The 12,334-nt window shown below is 40.9% G+C and overlaps 1 protein-coding gene across 1 annotated transcript; it reads left to right on the top strand.

The window, feature by feature from the left end:
• The first annotated feature begins 2,370 nt into the window (after positions 1-2,370).
• Positions 2,371-11,942, top strand: LOC114773207 (SWI/SNF-related matrix-associated actin-dependent regulator of chromatin subfamily A member 5). Its single transcript, XM_028965715.1, has 24 exons — positions 2,371-2,650; positions 5,314-5,424; positions 5,558-5,724; positions 5,799-5,899; positions 5,993-6,093; positions 6,338-6,517; positions 6,745-6,900; positions 7,023-7,154; positions 7,764-7,832; positions 7,942-8,051; positions 8,145-8,371; positions 8,491-8,612; positions 8,729-8,881; positions 9,056-9,188; positions 9,288-9,436; positions 9,577-9,696; positions 9,794-9,901; positions 9,998-10,111; positions 10,216-10,338; positions 10,431-10,563; positions 10,657-10,775; positions 10,862-11,074; positions 11,165-11,275; positions 11,450-11,942. Exons 1-24 carry the CDS (start codon positions 2,582-2,584, stop codon positions 11,513-11,515), a joined length of 3,087 nt encoding a protein of 1,028 aa, XP_028821548.1. The 5' UTR covers positions 2,371-2,581; the 3' UTR covers positions 11,516-11,942.
• Positions 11,943-12,334: the final 392 nt, after the last annotated feature.

The following is a 12,334-nucleotide window of genomic DNA, read 5'->3' as shown; positions in this document are numbered from 1 at the left end:
GCAATGGGTTAAACTGTTGCACACACAGACATATAAAATTACTTCAAAAGCACACACACACACTTCAAAGCAACAAGTAGTCCAATTCTTAGATATACATTGGACCTTCAGACAAAACACAGGTTATACATTCATAAATTCTTTCATTTCGAATCTTTTATGCCTAATTTCTCCAACTGGGGAACAGTGGTGACCTAGCGTTAAGGAAGTTAAGGCAGTGGCCCTGTAATCAGAAGGTTGACTCTTTAAATCCCGATCCAAGGGTGATGGTTAAAAAGCAGAGGACACATTTCATTGTGTCACCATGTGCTATGCTGTGTATCACAATGACAATCAATTCACTTTCAATAAACAAGCCCCCCAAAAAAGATTAATCATTCTTGTCACACATTTCACTCTTAGACTGCACAATGAATAAATGGTACACAATGAAGAATGGTTCTTGACTTGATATCCAGCCCTGTGGATGATGAGAGTGATGAATATGAGGAAACAGTATCAGAAGACAACTTCACTGAAAATGATGAAGACTTTATTCCAACTGACGAGTACGCATCGAGTGATGAAGAGGAGCCTGCTGAAATTCAACCTATTGTCCAATCCAAAGATGGAAGTATTTGTACATTTACATTGGTAGATTCTCACTGAAGGCATTAAAACTAATAGCCGCCCTTTGCTCCGATTACTCCTTTGCACAATCTTGGCATTCTCTGGATGAGCTTCAAGAGGTTGTAAAATCTGAATTTGATAATTCAGAATGTGTGCTTTTTTTGCTAAAATTAATTTGAATGGTCAATAATAACACAATAAAAAATGTGTGTGTGTGTGTGTTAATAAGTTAATAAGTTATATGTTAATAAAATCCCTTTTGCTTTATAAGCAGTCACACTGAATAAATTGTCACTGGGATTTGCTGTCATTCAAAAAATGTTAATGTTTCAAAACAATATCCTAAGTAAACTTTAACATATACCAGTCACTGATATTCTGCCAAATTTTATGCATCTGATCATAACCATTTTGAATTTTTCTTTATTTTTCAGAAAAAAAAGTTTTGATATTTAATGGTCTACAATACACATATTTAAGAAGTGTAAAATATATGTTAATATTTTGGTAACAAGCTCACTAAAAAAGTGAAACAATAAAAATGGATTTCATTTCATCCATTGTACTTTATAAGCAGTCAAACACATCGGGTAAAATGTCACCAGGATGACAACAGGTGTGACTATTATATGTCTTTAAAAAACTAAGAATGGCTTCAAAACAATATCCTGAATAAACTTTAACTTTACGTTTTGTGCTGCTTTTCATAACCATAGTGAAAATAATTCAGAATTTTTATTTTTTCCTACAAAATTAGGAATAATTTTATAAAAATGCTCTATAATACCACAGATTTTTAAAGAAGTGTGAAATATATGCTAATACTTTTGGAATACTTTATAAGCAGTCAAACACACTGGGTAAAATGTCACCAAGAGGACGACATGTGTGTAGTAAATTGGAAGAAAACACAAGGATCAAGTGGGACAATCAAGTGGGGCTGCTAAATACTTTTTTGCCCCACTGTACTTCATTTCTTCCCAGCAATGTGCCAAAGGTTCAATTCCCGAGCCGCCATGGTGCTGCTGAGCAAAGTCCATCTCCACTCTGCTCCCCGCACTGCCGACTGCTCACTAAGGGTGGTGGTTAAATGCAGATGACACATTTTGTTGTGTCACCATGTGCTGTGCTTGCTGTGCTTCACAGTGACTGTCCCTTCACTGCATGGGAATGTGTTTGTCTGAAAATTAAATACCACATATATTTGAATCTGTTTGTCTAATTCCTATAGTAATGGTCAAATGCAAAAAAAAAGCAATTTTATGACCATATTTTCTATTATGGCCACTGGATGTGGTGGTTTTATGCACTTGGCACAATTTAAATTATCGAGTGGAGTCATATTGTGCAAAATGATTGGACCAACTTTTTATCTGTAAATGTTGTGTGTGTGTGTGTGTGTGTGTGTGTGTGTGTGTGTGTGTGTGTGTGTGTGTGTGTGTGTGTGTGTGTGTATACACACACACACACAGATAAATCATATTAAATCGTTTTCGTGTACGGCCTGAATTGGTGTGAAGCGGCACATGGAATGGAACACGATCTAAAGGAAGAAAAAATGCAAATGTACACTATTAATCAATTTGTTATGCAAAACTATTCTAGCGCAACTTTATGTATAAAAATATACAAAAATTCCGATGAGTCTCACTGGGGCTGTCGCTTGCGGTAAAATGAATTCTGCGGTGTGCGCGTATAGGCCTGAAGGGGGCGCTAGGCGCCATGCGGACCCGCGGTTCCTCTTCCTAGCAGCTACGCGAGGAAGAGAGCAGGAAAAAAACTCGGAAGGAAGACGACAAAAAGCCGGGCAGCGGAACGTCGCCTGTTTAATTTGTAAACACGATACGGCCGCGCTGAGTTTTTAAAACGCTCTTTTTAATCGACATTTTGGACGTTTTCAGACCGTCGGTGTGCAGGAGCAATATTTGCGTTTATTTTTTGAGCCGTGAAGCTTTGGCCGAGCCGCCCGAGGATGTCCGACACTGAGAACGGCGCGGGCAAGCGGGAAAAGGAGCCTGAACTTGAAACCGGGGCAGCGGAGGTAAGCGCCGCGGCCAGAACCCCCGGGTTGAACGGTGGCCCGCGCGGATCCACCGGTCCGAAAAAAGAAGCGCAAGAGAGGGGGGGACGCCGGGCGATCTCACGCGGGGCGGGCTTCCCCGGACGTTCCGCGGCGGCGAGAACTCGGCTGGAAGAACAATGCGCCTCCGCGGAGCCCAACTCACGCGTCTGCTTAGCCGCGGGGCTAACGATGCCAGGCGTCCATTTTCCCCGCCACGCTTCTGACGCGGCTCCGTCCGTGAAAACCGAGCGCCGTGCCGCGGGTTGACTTCGAGAGAACGTCCGTATCTGTTAACTTTTTTTTTTATATATCAAGAACCTGCCGTTCGCGCGTCGAGGTTCGTTCCGAGTGACGCGTTAGCCTGGAGGCTAATTACCGACAACCGCGATAGGCGGTCGGACCACATAAGCGCTTCTCTTATACCTTTTCAAAATAGCAACGGTTGGTACTTTTAAAAGCGAGTGTGGAATTGTTTAGGAGGATGTCGTGTTCTTTTTTTTTTTCCCTGTTTTTTTTTTTTTTTTTTTTACCAAACAATTGTGCGTCATCAACTTTGGAGCAAGTTTCGTTTCTAACTGTGATTGTTGCTCATTCTCCAATGTCTAGAATTACTGTTGGCGGAAGCTCTCTGTAGGGACGTGCATTTTGACGTTTAATTTGCTTCACTGTCAGTAGAGACTCGCACACCAAATACGCTTTAATATCCTGTAATGACGGGATTACGGTTTGTCGTGTTATTACTTGAGGGCCGAGAGGCCGCTTTCTCTCTGTAATTGGCCCACATTTCTCCATTATTGCCCACGACTCCCGTTACTTGGTGCTCGTCGTTGCCGAATGAATGGAAATCGCGTCGAAATTCGCCTCGCTGGACCTGAAAACAGGTGTTCATGCACCCACGCTTTTGATCGTGTTATATTTTTATTCAGAACAGAACCAAAACTCTGCATTTGGTTATACAAATAAATTTTATATATATATAATATTCATATTCGATGACGTCACGGTCGTGTCTGACGCGACTTGTAGTTTTCGAATTTCGGCAACCAAGTGTTTCATCTGCAAAGATTTACTTTTAACAAAAGAACAAATTACTGCTTCAATAGTCCAACTGCAGGTTAAAGAGCTTAGGTTAGGTTCTGACAGATGTTCAGATGTTTACTGCATGTTCTACTACTGTAACTTTGCACGTGATGAATAATTCTCGGATCTTGAGGTTCTTCATCTTAAGGAGGAGAGAAATATTCTGTGTTGAATACAGAAACAGTCAGAAACCATTTTTGATCCTTTTTGTTATACTTTTAAAGGTTTTATAGCTATAAAGTTAAGAGGTTTGTCCTGTCATTTTGTCCATTTTACGAAGTTCTGATTATAACACCACGTAATGTTATTTCACCCCACCATGTAGCTTGATTGATTTTGTTTTTGCTGCTCTTATCTTTTACTGTCCACCTTCAGCCATGACAATGTAAATTTTCCACTTGTGAGACTATTAAAGATCATGTTATCTCCTACGTGGATGACCAAATGCGATGCCACACACTGCCGACTGCTGCAGGGACATGGCGAAGATGACAAGGGTCCATCTTTATCCATAATTACTGTTACTGCGTTGTGCTGTCAAAGGCATCTCCATTAGCAGCCAACTTGCATCACTCGCCACCCAACTCTGTAGTTCTGCAGCTTTGTGCTTACATCAATCACACACATCTCCCAGAAATATGAATATCACTGTTTCCCCATGATCTTTTGTTTTCCATTGAATATGAAGGACCAGCAGCATTTTGCTGTTGGCCTGGTGGTTCGAATAGTGGACCTCAGAGTTCATGAGGTCAGGACATTAATACTGTGAGTCTGACCACAAAAACACACTCATTCAGATGCAGTGTGCATCAGTGTGGTCTACACAAGGATGAATGAATCTTCAGATTCTCCAGTTTAAGGAGCAGGGAAATATCTGTGGACTATTGGTTGTAATTGTGAAAGGGAATTGTACATTTCCCAATTGTGGGACTAATAAAGGATCATGTTAGGACAAAGTATCATCTCTTGATGGTACGTACATAAAAACAAACTTTTATTGATGATACAGCAACAAACACTACAGATAATTCTGCTCACCTGTCTACTTGGGATCTCTGGTTTAGCTCTTCAGTGGTTCACATTGTATGTTTCTAACCCTTCCTTTGGGCCAGATTCTTTGCCGACATGGTCTCAGTTTCCTCTTTAATGCAGATAATATCCACCTTTATGTCAGTACATACAAATCCAGCTTTGGATGCAGCTTAAACTCAGTGCTAATAAAACTGAAGTATTGCTGGTCAGACCTAACTCGCTACTTTTAAAAGTATCCGATCTTTAAATTAATTTTGACTACACTAATCAAACTTACTACTGCTGTCAGGAATCTTGGTTTTCTGTTAGTTGTTGCTTAACTTTGACTTGACTTTTGCACATCAGATCATTCTCCAAAATTTGATTTTATTTTTGTCATTCAATGATGCTCAAACTCTAGGTCTTAGTTTTATCAGACTTTTTTCATCAGCTTGTTTTACACTAAGGAGTATATGATTACTGTCATACAGTAGCAGTAAAGAATGTAACTTCTCATTAGAAAGGCATTATACTTTTTGCATTTTGTCTAGGATGATGCTTCAGAAGCTGGCCATGATGAAACCACAGAATCGCTGGATGGCACCGAGGAGTCCTCGTCAAAAGGAGACAAAGCATCTCTGCCTGGATACGAAGAAAAAGTGGTATGTCGGGTTGCTTTGATTTACCACAAAATAATAAATATTGTTAAATAATGTTTTTGAAAATATTCGATTGATGTGGGAGCGGTTTCTAATTGACTTCTTTATTTTTTATTTTTTTAACCCCTGCCTGTAGATAACAGATCGGACCAACAGATTTGAGTACCTGCTGAAGCAGACAGAACTGTTTGCACACTTCATTCAGCCTGCAGCTCAGAAGACCCCCACCTCTCCTCTGAAGATGAAGCCAGGGCGCCCCCGCATAAAGAAGGATGAGAAGCAGAACCTTATTTCTGCTGGAGAGTGAGTTTCATCCGTGTGACGAGCATGTGTGTTTTTGTGCCCATTTATTCACTGTTCTGATTCATTTGTAACAGCAACCGCCACCGTCGGACGGAACAGGAAGAGGACGAGGAGCTTCTTAGCGAGAGTAGCAAGACCACCAGCGTGTGCACTCGATTTGATGACTCGCCATCCTGTAAGAGACACATCCCTCCATTTGTATTAAGGTGCAATGCATGCAGGCTTGAATACCACAGGCAATACATTTTTTTTCCTCTTTTTCTCTCAGATGTAAAAACTGGCAAACTTAGGGACTATCAGGTCCGTGGCTTAAACTGGCTGATATCACTCTATGAGAATGGCATCAATGGGATCCTTGCTGATGAGATGGTTTGTTCTTTATAAATAATCTTAGTTTTTTTTTTTTTTTTTTTTTTTTCAGACAAATAATCAATAGCAATATTTTAATATAGATTTGCAATGTTTGGCTCAGATAATGCAAGTTTGTTAAAGAGTCATGTCATAGTCATATTCCAAGAGTCATGTTATTGTTTCAATGCTTTCTAAGTAACTTGTAGCCATTGGTTGTTTGAAAAAGTGTCTTCAGTCAACTCTCTTGCTTGCGTTCTCATAGGGTTTGGGAAAAACACTGCAGACAATCTCCTTGCTTGGCTACATGAAGCATTACCGGAATATTCCAGGGCCGCACATGGTGCTGGTACCCAAATCTACACTCTACAACTGGATGAATGAGTTCAAGCGTTGGGTGCCCACTTTACGAGCTGTGTGCCTCATTGGAGACCGAGATGAGAGGGTGAGCAGTTTGAGACCTGCTATGCTCGGAGTATTTAGTGGGCTTCACCTCACATTTTACATGTCCGACTATTTCCATTGCCTCATTTGGAGTCACCCTTAAATTTTAGCTCATAGCTTATACATAGCTCATTCACTGATTGCATTGTTACCATGGTGTGCTTTAACACATCTGTGTGGTGTATGCTGTAATTTTAGGTTTGTGAGCTTTTGTGGTTTCTTTTTCAGACTGCCTTTATCCGGGACACACTGCTGCCTGGAGAGTGGGATGTGTGTGTTACCTCTTATGAAATGCTCATTATTGAGAGAGCTGTATTCAAGAAGTTCAACTGGAGGTACCTGGTCATTGATGAGGCCCATAGGATCAAAAATGAGAAGTCAAAGGTAAGGGAGCATTTGAGATCAAATTTGTTTGTGTGTAGATGAAATTCACTCATATTGAGAGTTGCTTTTATAGTCAGTGACCTTTTTTTTCTTCTTTTTTTTTTGTGTGTGTGTGTATGTAGCTTTCAGAGATTGTTCGTGAGTTCAAGACAACCAATCGTCTGTTGCTGACGGGAACTCCTCTACAGAACAACCTCCATGAGCTGTGGGCTCTGCTGAACTTCCTGTTGCCTGATGTCTTCAACTCCTCTGAGGTATGATCCTTACTTGGACTGGGCAATATGGCCTAAAAATAATAGTGAGATTTTAAAGCCATATCACAATTTATTATATATACAGTATCTTAATATGTTTATATTACCTCTAAATTACTGTAGAAATGATAAATTCAGCCATTGCATAAATCAATATAATTTAAACTAAGCTTTTCTTTGGAATCAAGTCTCCAATTAATGTCTCTGCCCTTTCACTTGTCGCCACAGATTCGCTTCTGAAAAGCAATCATTCACTGCGGCCAGCATTACAGCGCAGCAGAGCGATGCTCCATGAGCCTCCATGAGCAGTCGTTATTAGTTAATTGTAGCAATTTCATTAAATTGTGTCATTGGCAAAAACACACATTTTTCTGAGCGAGCTATTGGCTTTGGCAGTGCAGAGAAACAAACCTTGAAAGCAAAGTACATGCTGTCTGTTTAACAAGAATGTTTGGATTTATGCGCAATGGTCAAATATAGTGATGTTTATCACCCACCCATAATCCTCAACCCTCTTTTGGTTTCATGCGGTCCAAACTAGAGATATAAAATGTATATCTCTCGGACCATATTGTGTTTGTGCTGTAAACGTCTTGTTTGTTTTTGAAGGATTTTGATTCCTGGTTTGACACTAACAACTGCCTAGGAGACCAGAAGTTAGTGGAACGTCTGCACACTGTGAGTACAAACCCCTGAGGCAATTTAACCAACTGGTATGTGAGGTCTGTGTGTATGTAAACGAGAGAAAGATTTGTTAATCTAATATTTATGTGTCCTTATGAACCAGGTTTTGCGTCCTTTCCTGCTTCGTCGTATTAAAGCTGACGTAGAGAAATCTCTGCTACCTAAGAAAGAGGTGAAGATGTACGTGGGACTCAGCAAGATGCAGAGAGAATGGTGAGTTTCTGTTTGATATGCATCCAGGTACAGTCATACAGTTAATTCATCTAATGACTCCTCCTTAAATCTGTTTTACTCTTGAACACACAGGTATACAAAGATACTGATGAAGGACATTGACATTCTGAACTCTGCTGGCAAAATGGACAAGATGCGTTTGCTCAACATTCTGATGCAACTGAGAAAATGTTGCAACCACCCCTACCTCTTTGATGGTGCTGAGCCTGGCCCCCCCTATACTACGGACCTGCATCTGGTAGTTAACAGTGGCAAAATGGCTGTGCTGGATAAATTTCTGCCCAAAATGAAAGCCCAAGGTGAGTTTGTTTTGGTGTCCATCTTAGACTATTATTACGCATTCACTCCTCCAAAATGTAAAATATTGTTCATGCGAAGCTTTCATTAATGAATCGTTCTTCCTGTCTCCCTGTATTAGGCTCCCGTGTGCTGATTTTCAGTCAAATGACCAGAATGCTGGACATTCTGGAGGACTACTGTATGTGGCGTAACTATGGTTACTGCCGCCTAGATGGGCAGACACCCCATGAGGAAAGACAGGTGCGTGCATAACCTGATATACTCTTACACCACAGTGTTTTGTAAAGACATACGAGGAAGGCTGAAAACAGTACAAATAAAAGATCTCTCCATCTTGTCCCAATTCTGTCTTTCAGATCTCCATTAATGCTTTCAACGAGCCTAACAGCAGCAAGTTCATCTTTATGCTGAGCACCAGGGCCGGAGGGCTTGGAATCAACTTGGCCACAGCAGATGTGGTCATCATCTACGACTCTGACTGGAATCCACAAGTTGATCTGCAGGCTATGGTGTGTGGAAATAACTGCATTAATCTGTCTACCTTCTGTGCAGGTTAAAATTTAGTGATCTTTGTACATTTTTCTTGGACCGTTTCTGAGTGAAAAATGATTTCTCACACTTTAGAAGTTTGCGAATTAAAATAACTCATAATAGATGATGTAAAATCGTTGACCACATCTTAGGATCGAGCTCACAGGATTGGTCAAAAGAAGCAGGTGCGCGTCTTCCGCTTCATCACGGAGAACACAGTAGAGGAGCGCATTGTGGAGCGGGCAGAGATGAAGTTGCGACTGGACTCCATTGTTATTCAGCAGGGTATGTAATCTCGCACCATCTTACTGCATATAAGCATGAGATTCCTTCGGTCTTATTTATCTCCGCTCCTTTTTCATTGGTCTTTCGTCCTCCCAACAGGACGGTTGGTAGACCCCAACATGAACAAACTGGGCAAAGATGAGATGCTGTCCATCATTCGTCATGGTGCCACGCATGTATTTGCCTCCAAGGAGAGTGAGATCACGGATGACGATATCGACGAGATCCTAGAAAGAGGCGAACAGAAGGTATGGGCGTGTATGTTCCGTCTACGCCATTCTTGAGCCCCGTTTTGAGGTTGCTCACTACAGAAATGTGTGTAGTGTGAATGGACCATGTTTTGGCAACTTGGCTTTAGTAAGAACACTTGAGTCTTGCTTCCTTGCAGACTATGGAGATGAAGGAGAAAATGGACAACCTTGGAGAGAGCTCTTTGAGGAACTTCACCATGGACACAGAAAACAGTGTGTATAACTTTGAAGGGGAGGACTACAGAGAGAAGAAAAAGGTAAACATTGAATTTCTCCTGCGTGCCTTTGCCTGTGTCTGATTTTCATATTTGACGCTCTAAAAATTTTGGAATTTACGGATTTTTACACATTCAGGTAATCACAAACTGGATTGAACCACCTAAACGAGAACGAAAGGCTAATTACGCAGTGGATGCCTACTTTCGAGAGGCCCTTCGTGTCAGTGAGCCAAAAGCCCCCAAGGTAAGAGCCCCTGGTGGTCCAATGACTTCAGCCGCTTATCGCTAGCCTTTTACATTGTGCACCGAGCCCCGAATGGATGTTCGTTTTTCTCCTCAGGCCCCCCGACCTCCTAAGCAGCCTAATGTTCAGGACTTCCAGTTCTTCCCACCACGGCTGTTTGAACTGCTTGAGAAGGAAATCTTGTACTACAGGAAAACCATAGGTTACAAGGTGACTTGTTTGTCTTTATCTCAGTAGATATCATTTGTTCGGTGTCCAAGATCATACGAAGCTATATATAAACAAGTAAGTGAATACTGTTGTCATGGTAACAGGTCCCACGAAACCCAGACCTGCCAAACTCAGCCCAGGCACAGAAGGAAGAGCAGGTCAAGATAGATGAGGCGGAACCACTGAATGAGGAGGAACTGGAAGAGAAGGAGAACCTCCTCACACAAGTAAAAATGTTGTTACGCTGCTTATGACATCAATTCATCTGGTTTGCTGTAATTAAAATTTTTTTTTTTTTTTCCTAACTTTACTCTTATAGGGATTTACAATTTGGAACAAGCGTGATTTCAATCAGTTTATCAAAGCAAATGAGAAGTGGGGCCGAGATGATATTGAGAACATTGCTCGTGAAGTTGAAGGCAAAACACCTGAGGAGGTCATGGAATACTCAGGTAATACTTCATAAACATCATAAACATTTGTATAAAGTGTGTCTTCCAGAAATGTGTTTGCTTAAGTTCATTTATAATTGTGTGTGTGCGCAGCTGTATTCTGGGAGCGCTGTAATGAGCTGCAAGACATTGAAAAGATCATGGCTCAGATTGAGAGAGGAGAAGCCAGGATTCAAAGAAGAATCAGTATAAAGAAAGCACTTGACTCAAAGGTAAGGACAAATAATGATAATGAGACCAAGTCAAACAATTATCTTTACGTCCCAGCATTTATATGAGTTTAATTTTGTTTTGTCAGATTGGACGCTATAAGGCACCATTCCACCAGCTTCGCATCTCTTATGGTACCAACAAGGGGAAGAACTACACAGAGGAGGAAGACCGTTTCCTCATCTGCATGCTGCACAAGCTGGGATTTGATAAGGAGAGTGTCTATGATGAGCTCCGGCAATGTATCCGAAATTCTCCACAGTTCCGGTTTGATTGGTTTCTTAAGTCGCGCACTGCCATGGTGAGTGACCAAAGTATTGTGTTGCAGAATATTGGGTCTGCTGAAATGCTGCGTGTGTTTTAGTGTAAAGATGTGCCTTTGTCTCCTCAGGAACTTCAGAGGAGGTGCAACACACTGATCACACTAATTGAAAGAGAGAACATGGAATTGGAAGAGAGAGAAAAAGCTGAAAAAAAGAAGAGGGGTCCTCGTTCTTCCTCAGTAAGTGCCTTTGCATAACTTCCTTGAAATTCTCTTCTGAGGCAGTGCAGCCGTGACCAATGACAGTGCTGGCTCCGTGCGCACTGGTTACCATGACAGTCATAACTTTGTGGATGAATATGGAAGATGTTCAGCGTTGAAGTGACCGTTATTAACAGTCTTTTTCACTCATAGGGCCAGAAACGCAAGTCCGAGGGAACACCAGATGTACGTGGCCGCAAGAAAAAACTGAAGTTGTAAGGCGGTTTGGTCACTGAGCTACCACAGCGGATTTGATGAGGGCAACAGTAGCATTCTTTTTGTTACGGGTCCTATTTGTGTACTGTATTGTAGTACTGAAAAGTTGCTCTACAGTTGTATGTTGCTCTAGAAAGGAATAGTAAGTGTACCTAGATCTGTCTTTTTAGTTACATAACCTGTTCTTCAGCGCTAATTATGTTTTTTGTATTATTTCTGAATCTGAATTTTTTTTTTTTTTTTTTTGTAATTTGTGAGGTAAAGAAATAGATGTATTTATGCCTGTTGGTTATGTAACACATTCCAGTGCTTGTGTCAATATCTACTGCATCTTTTTTTAATGAAACTCTTTATTGTACCTATCTACTTGAGAAGTGTAGAAACATTTCTTTTGGGCACACATGTCTAATAAATACCCTTTTGTTTTGTATATTGCTATATTACTTTTGTATATTGCTATATTACTATATGTCTCGTTCACATAATTTAAATCTCACATAGCGCATTTTCCTCCAGAGTATTGTAGGATTTTTAGCTGCTCTCATTTTCATGTTCTGTCCTCCATTGAGACCTGGAGTGACAACCTGGAGATAACACGCGATTGTGTCCATGAAGTAGAGTTTCTGAAAAGGTCCTGGACATTACTTGGACTACCAGCTGGATTAGTTCTGGTATTGAGAAACTGAATACAAGGCAGAAAGCACTAGAAAGACTTGGTCAATGGCAGTAAAATTTACTTATTTTTCACCCCTTTGTACATATGTGATCTTCCCTGATTCTTTGTTGCTCTAGACTGCAAAAATCGCCGGATAAGACAGACCT

Source organism: Denticeps clupeoides, unplaced genomic scaffold, assembly GCF_900700375.1.
Source record: "Denticeps clupeoides unplaced genomic scaffold, fDenClu1.1, whole genome shotgun sequence".
NCBI classification, from domain to species: domain Eukaryota; kingdom Metazoa; phylum Chordata; class Actinopteri; order Clupeiformes; family Denticipitidae; genus Denticeps; species Denticeps clupeoides.
This window is presented reverse-complemented; position numbering and strand designations above follow the sequence as displayed.

Coding starts and splice junctions, on each gene's coding strand:
- LOC114773207 (XM_028965715.1), top strand. CDS start 2,582: ATGTCCGACACTGAGAACGGCGCGGGCAAGCGGGAAAAGGAGCCTGAA. Junction 2,651..5,313: donor TTGAAACCGGGGCAGCGGAG/GTAAGCGCCGCG, acceptor CATTTTGTCTAG/GATGATGCTTCAGAAGCTGG. Junction 5,900..5,992: donor ATTTGATGACTCGCCATCCT/GTAAGAGACACA, acceptor TTTTTCTCTCAG/ATGTAAAAACTGGCAAACTT.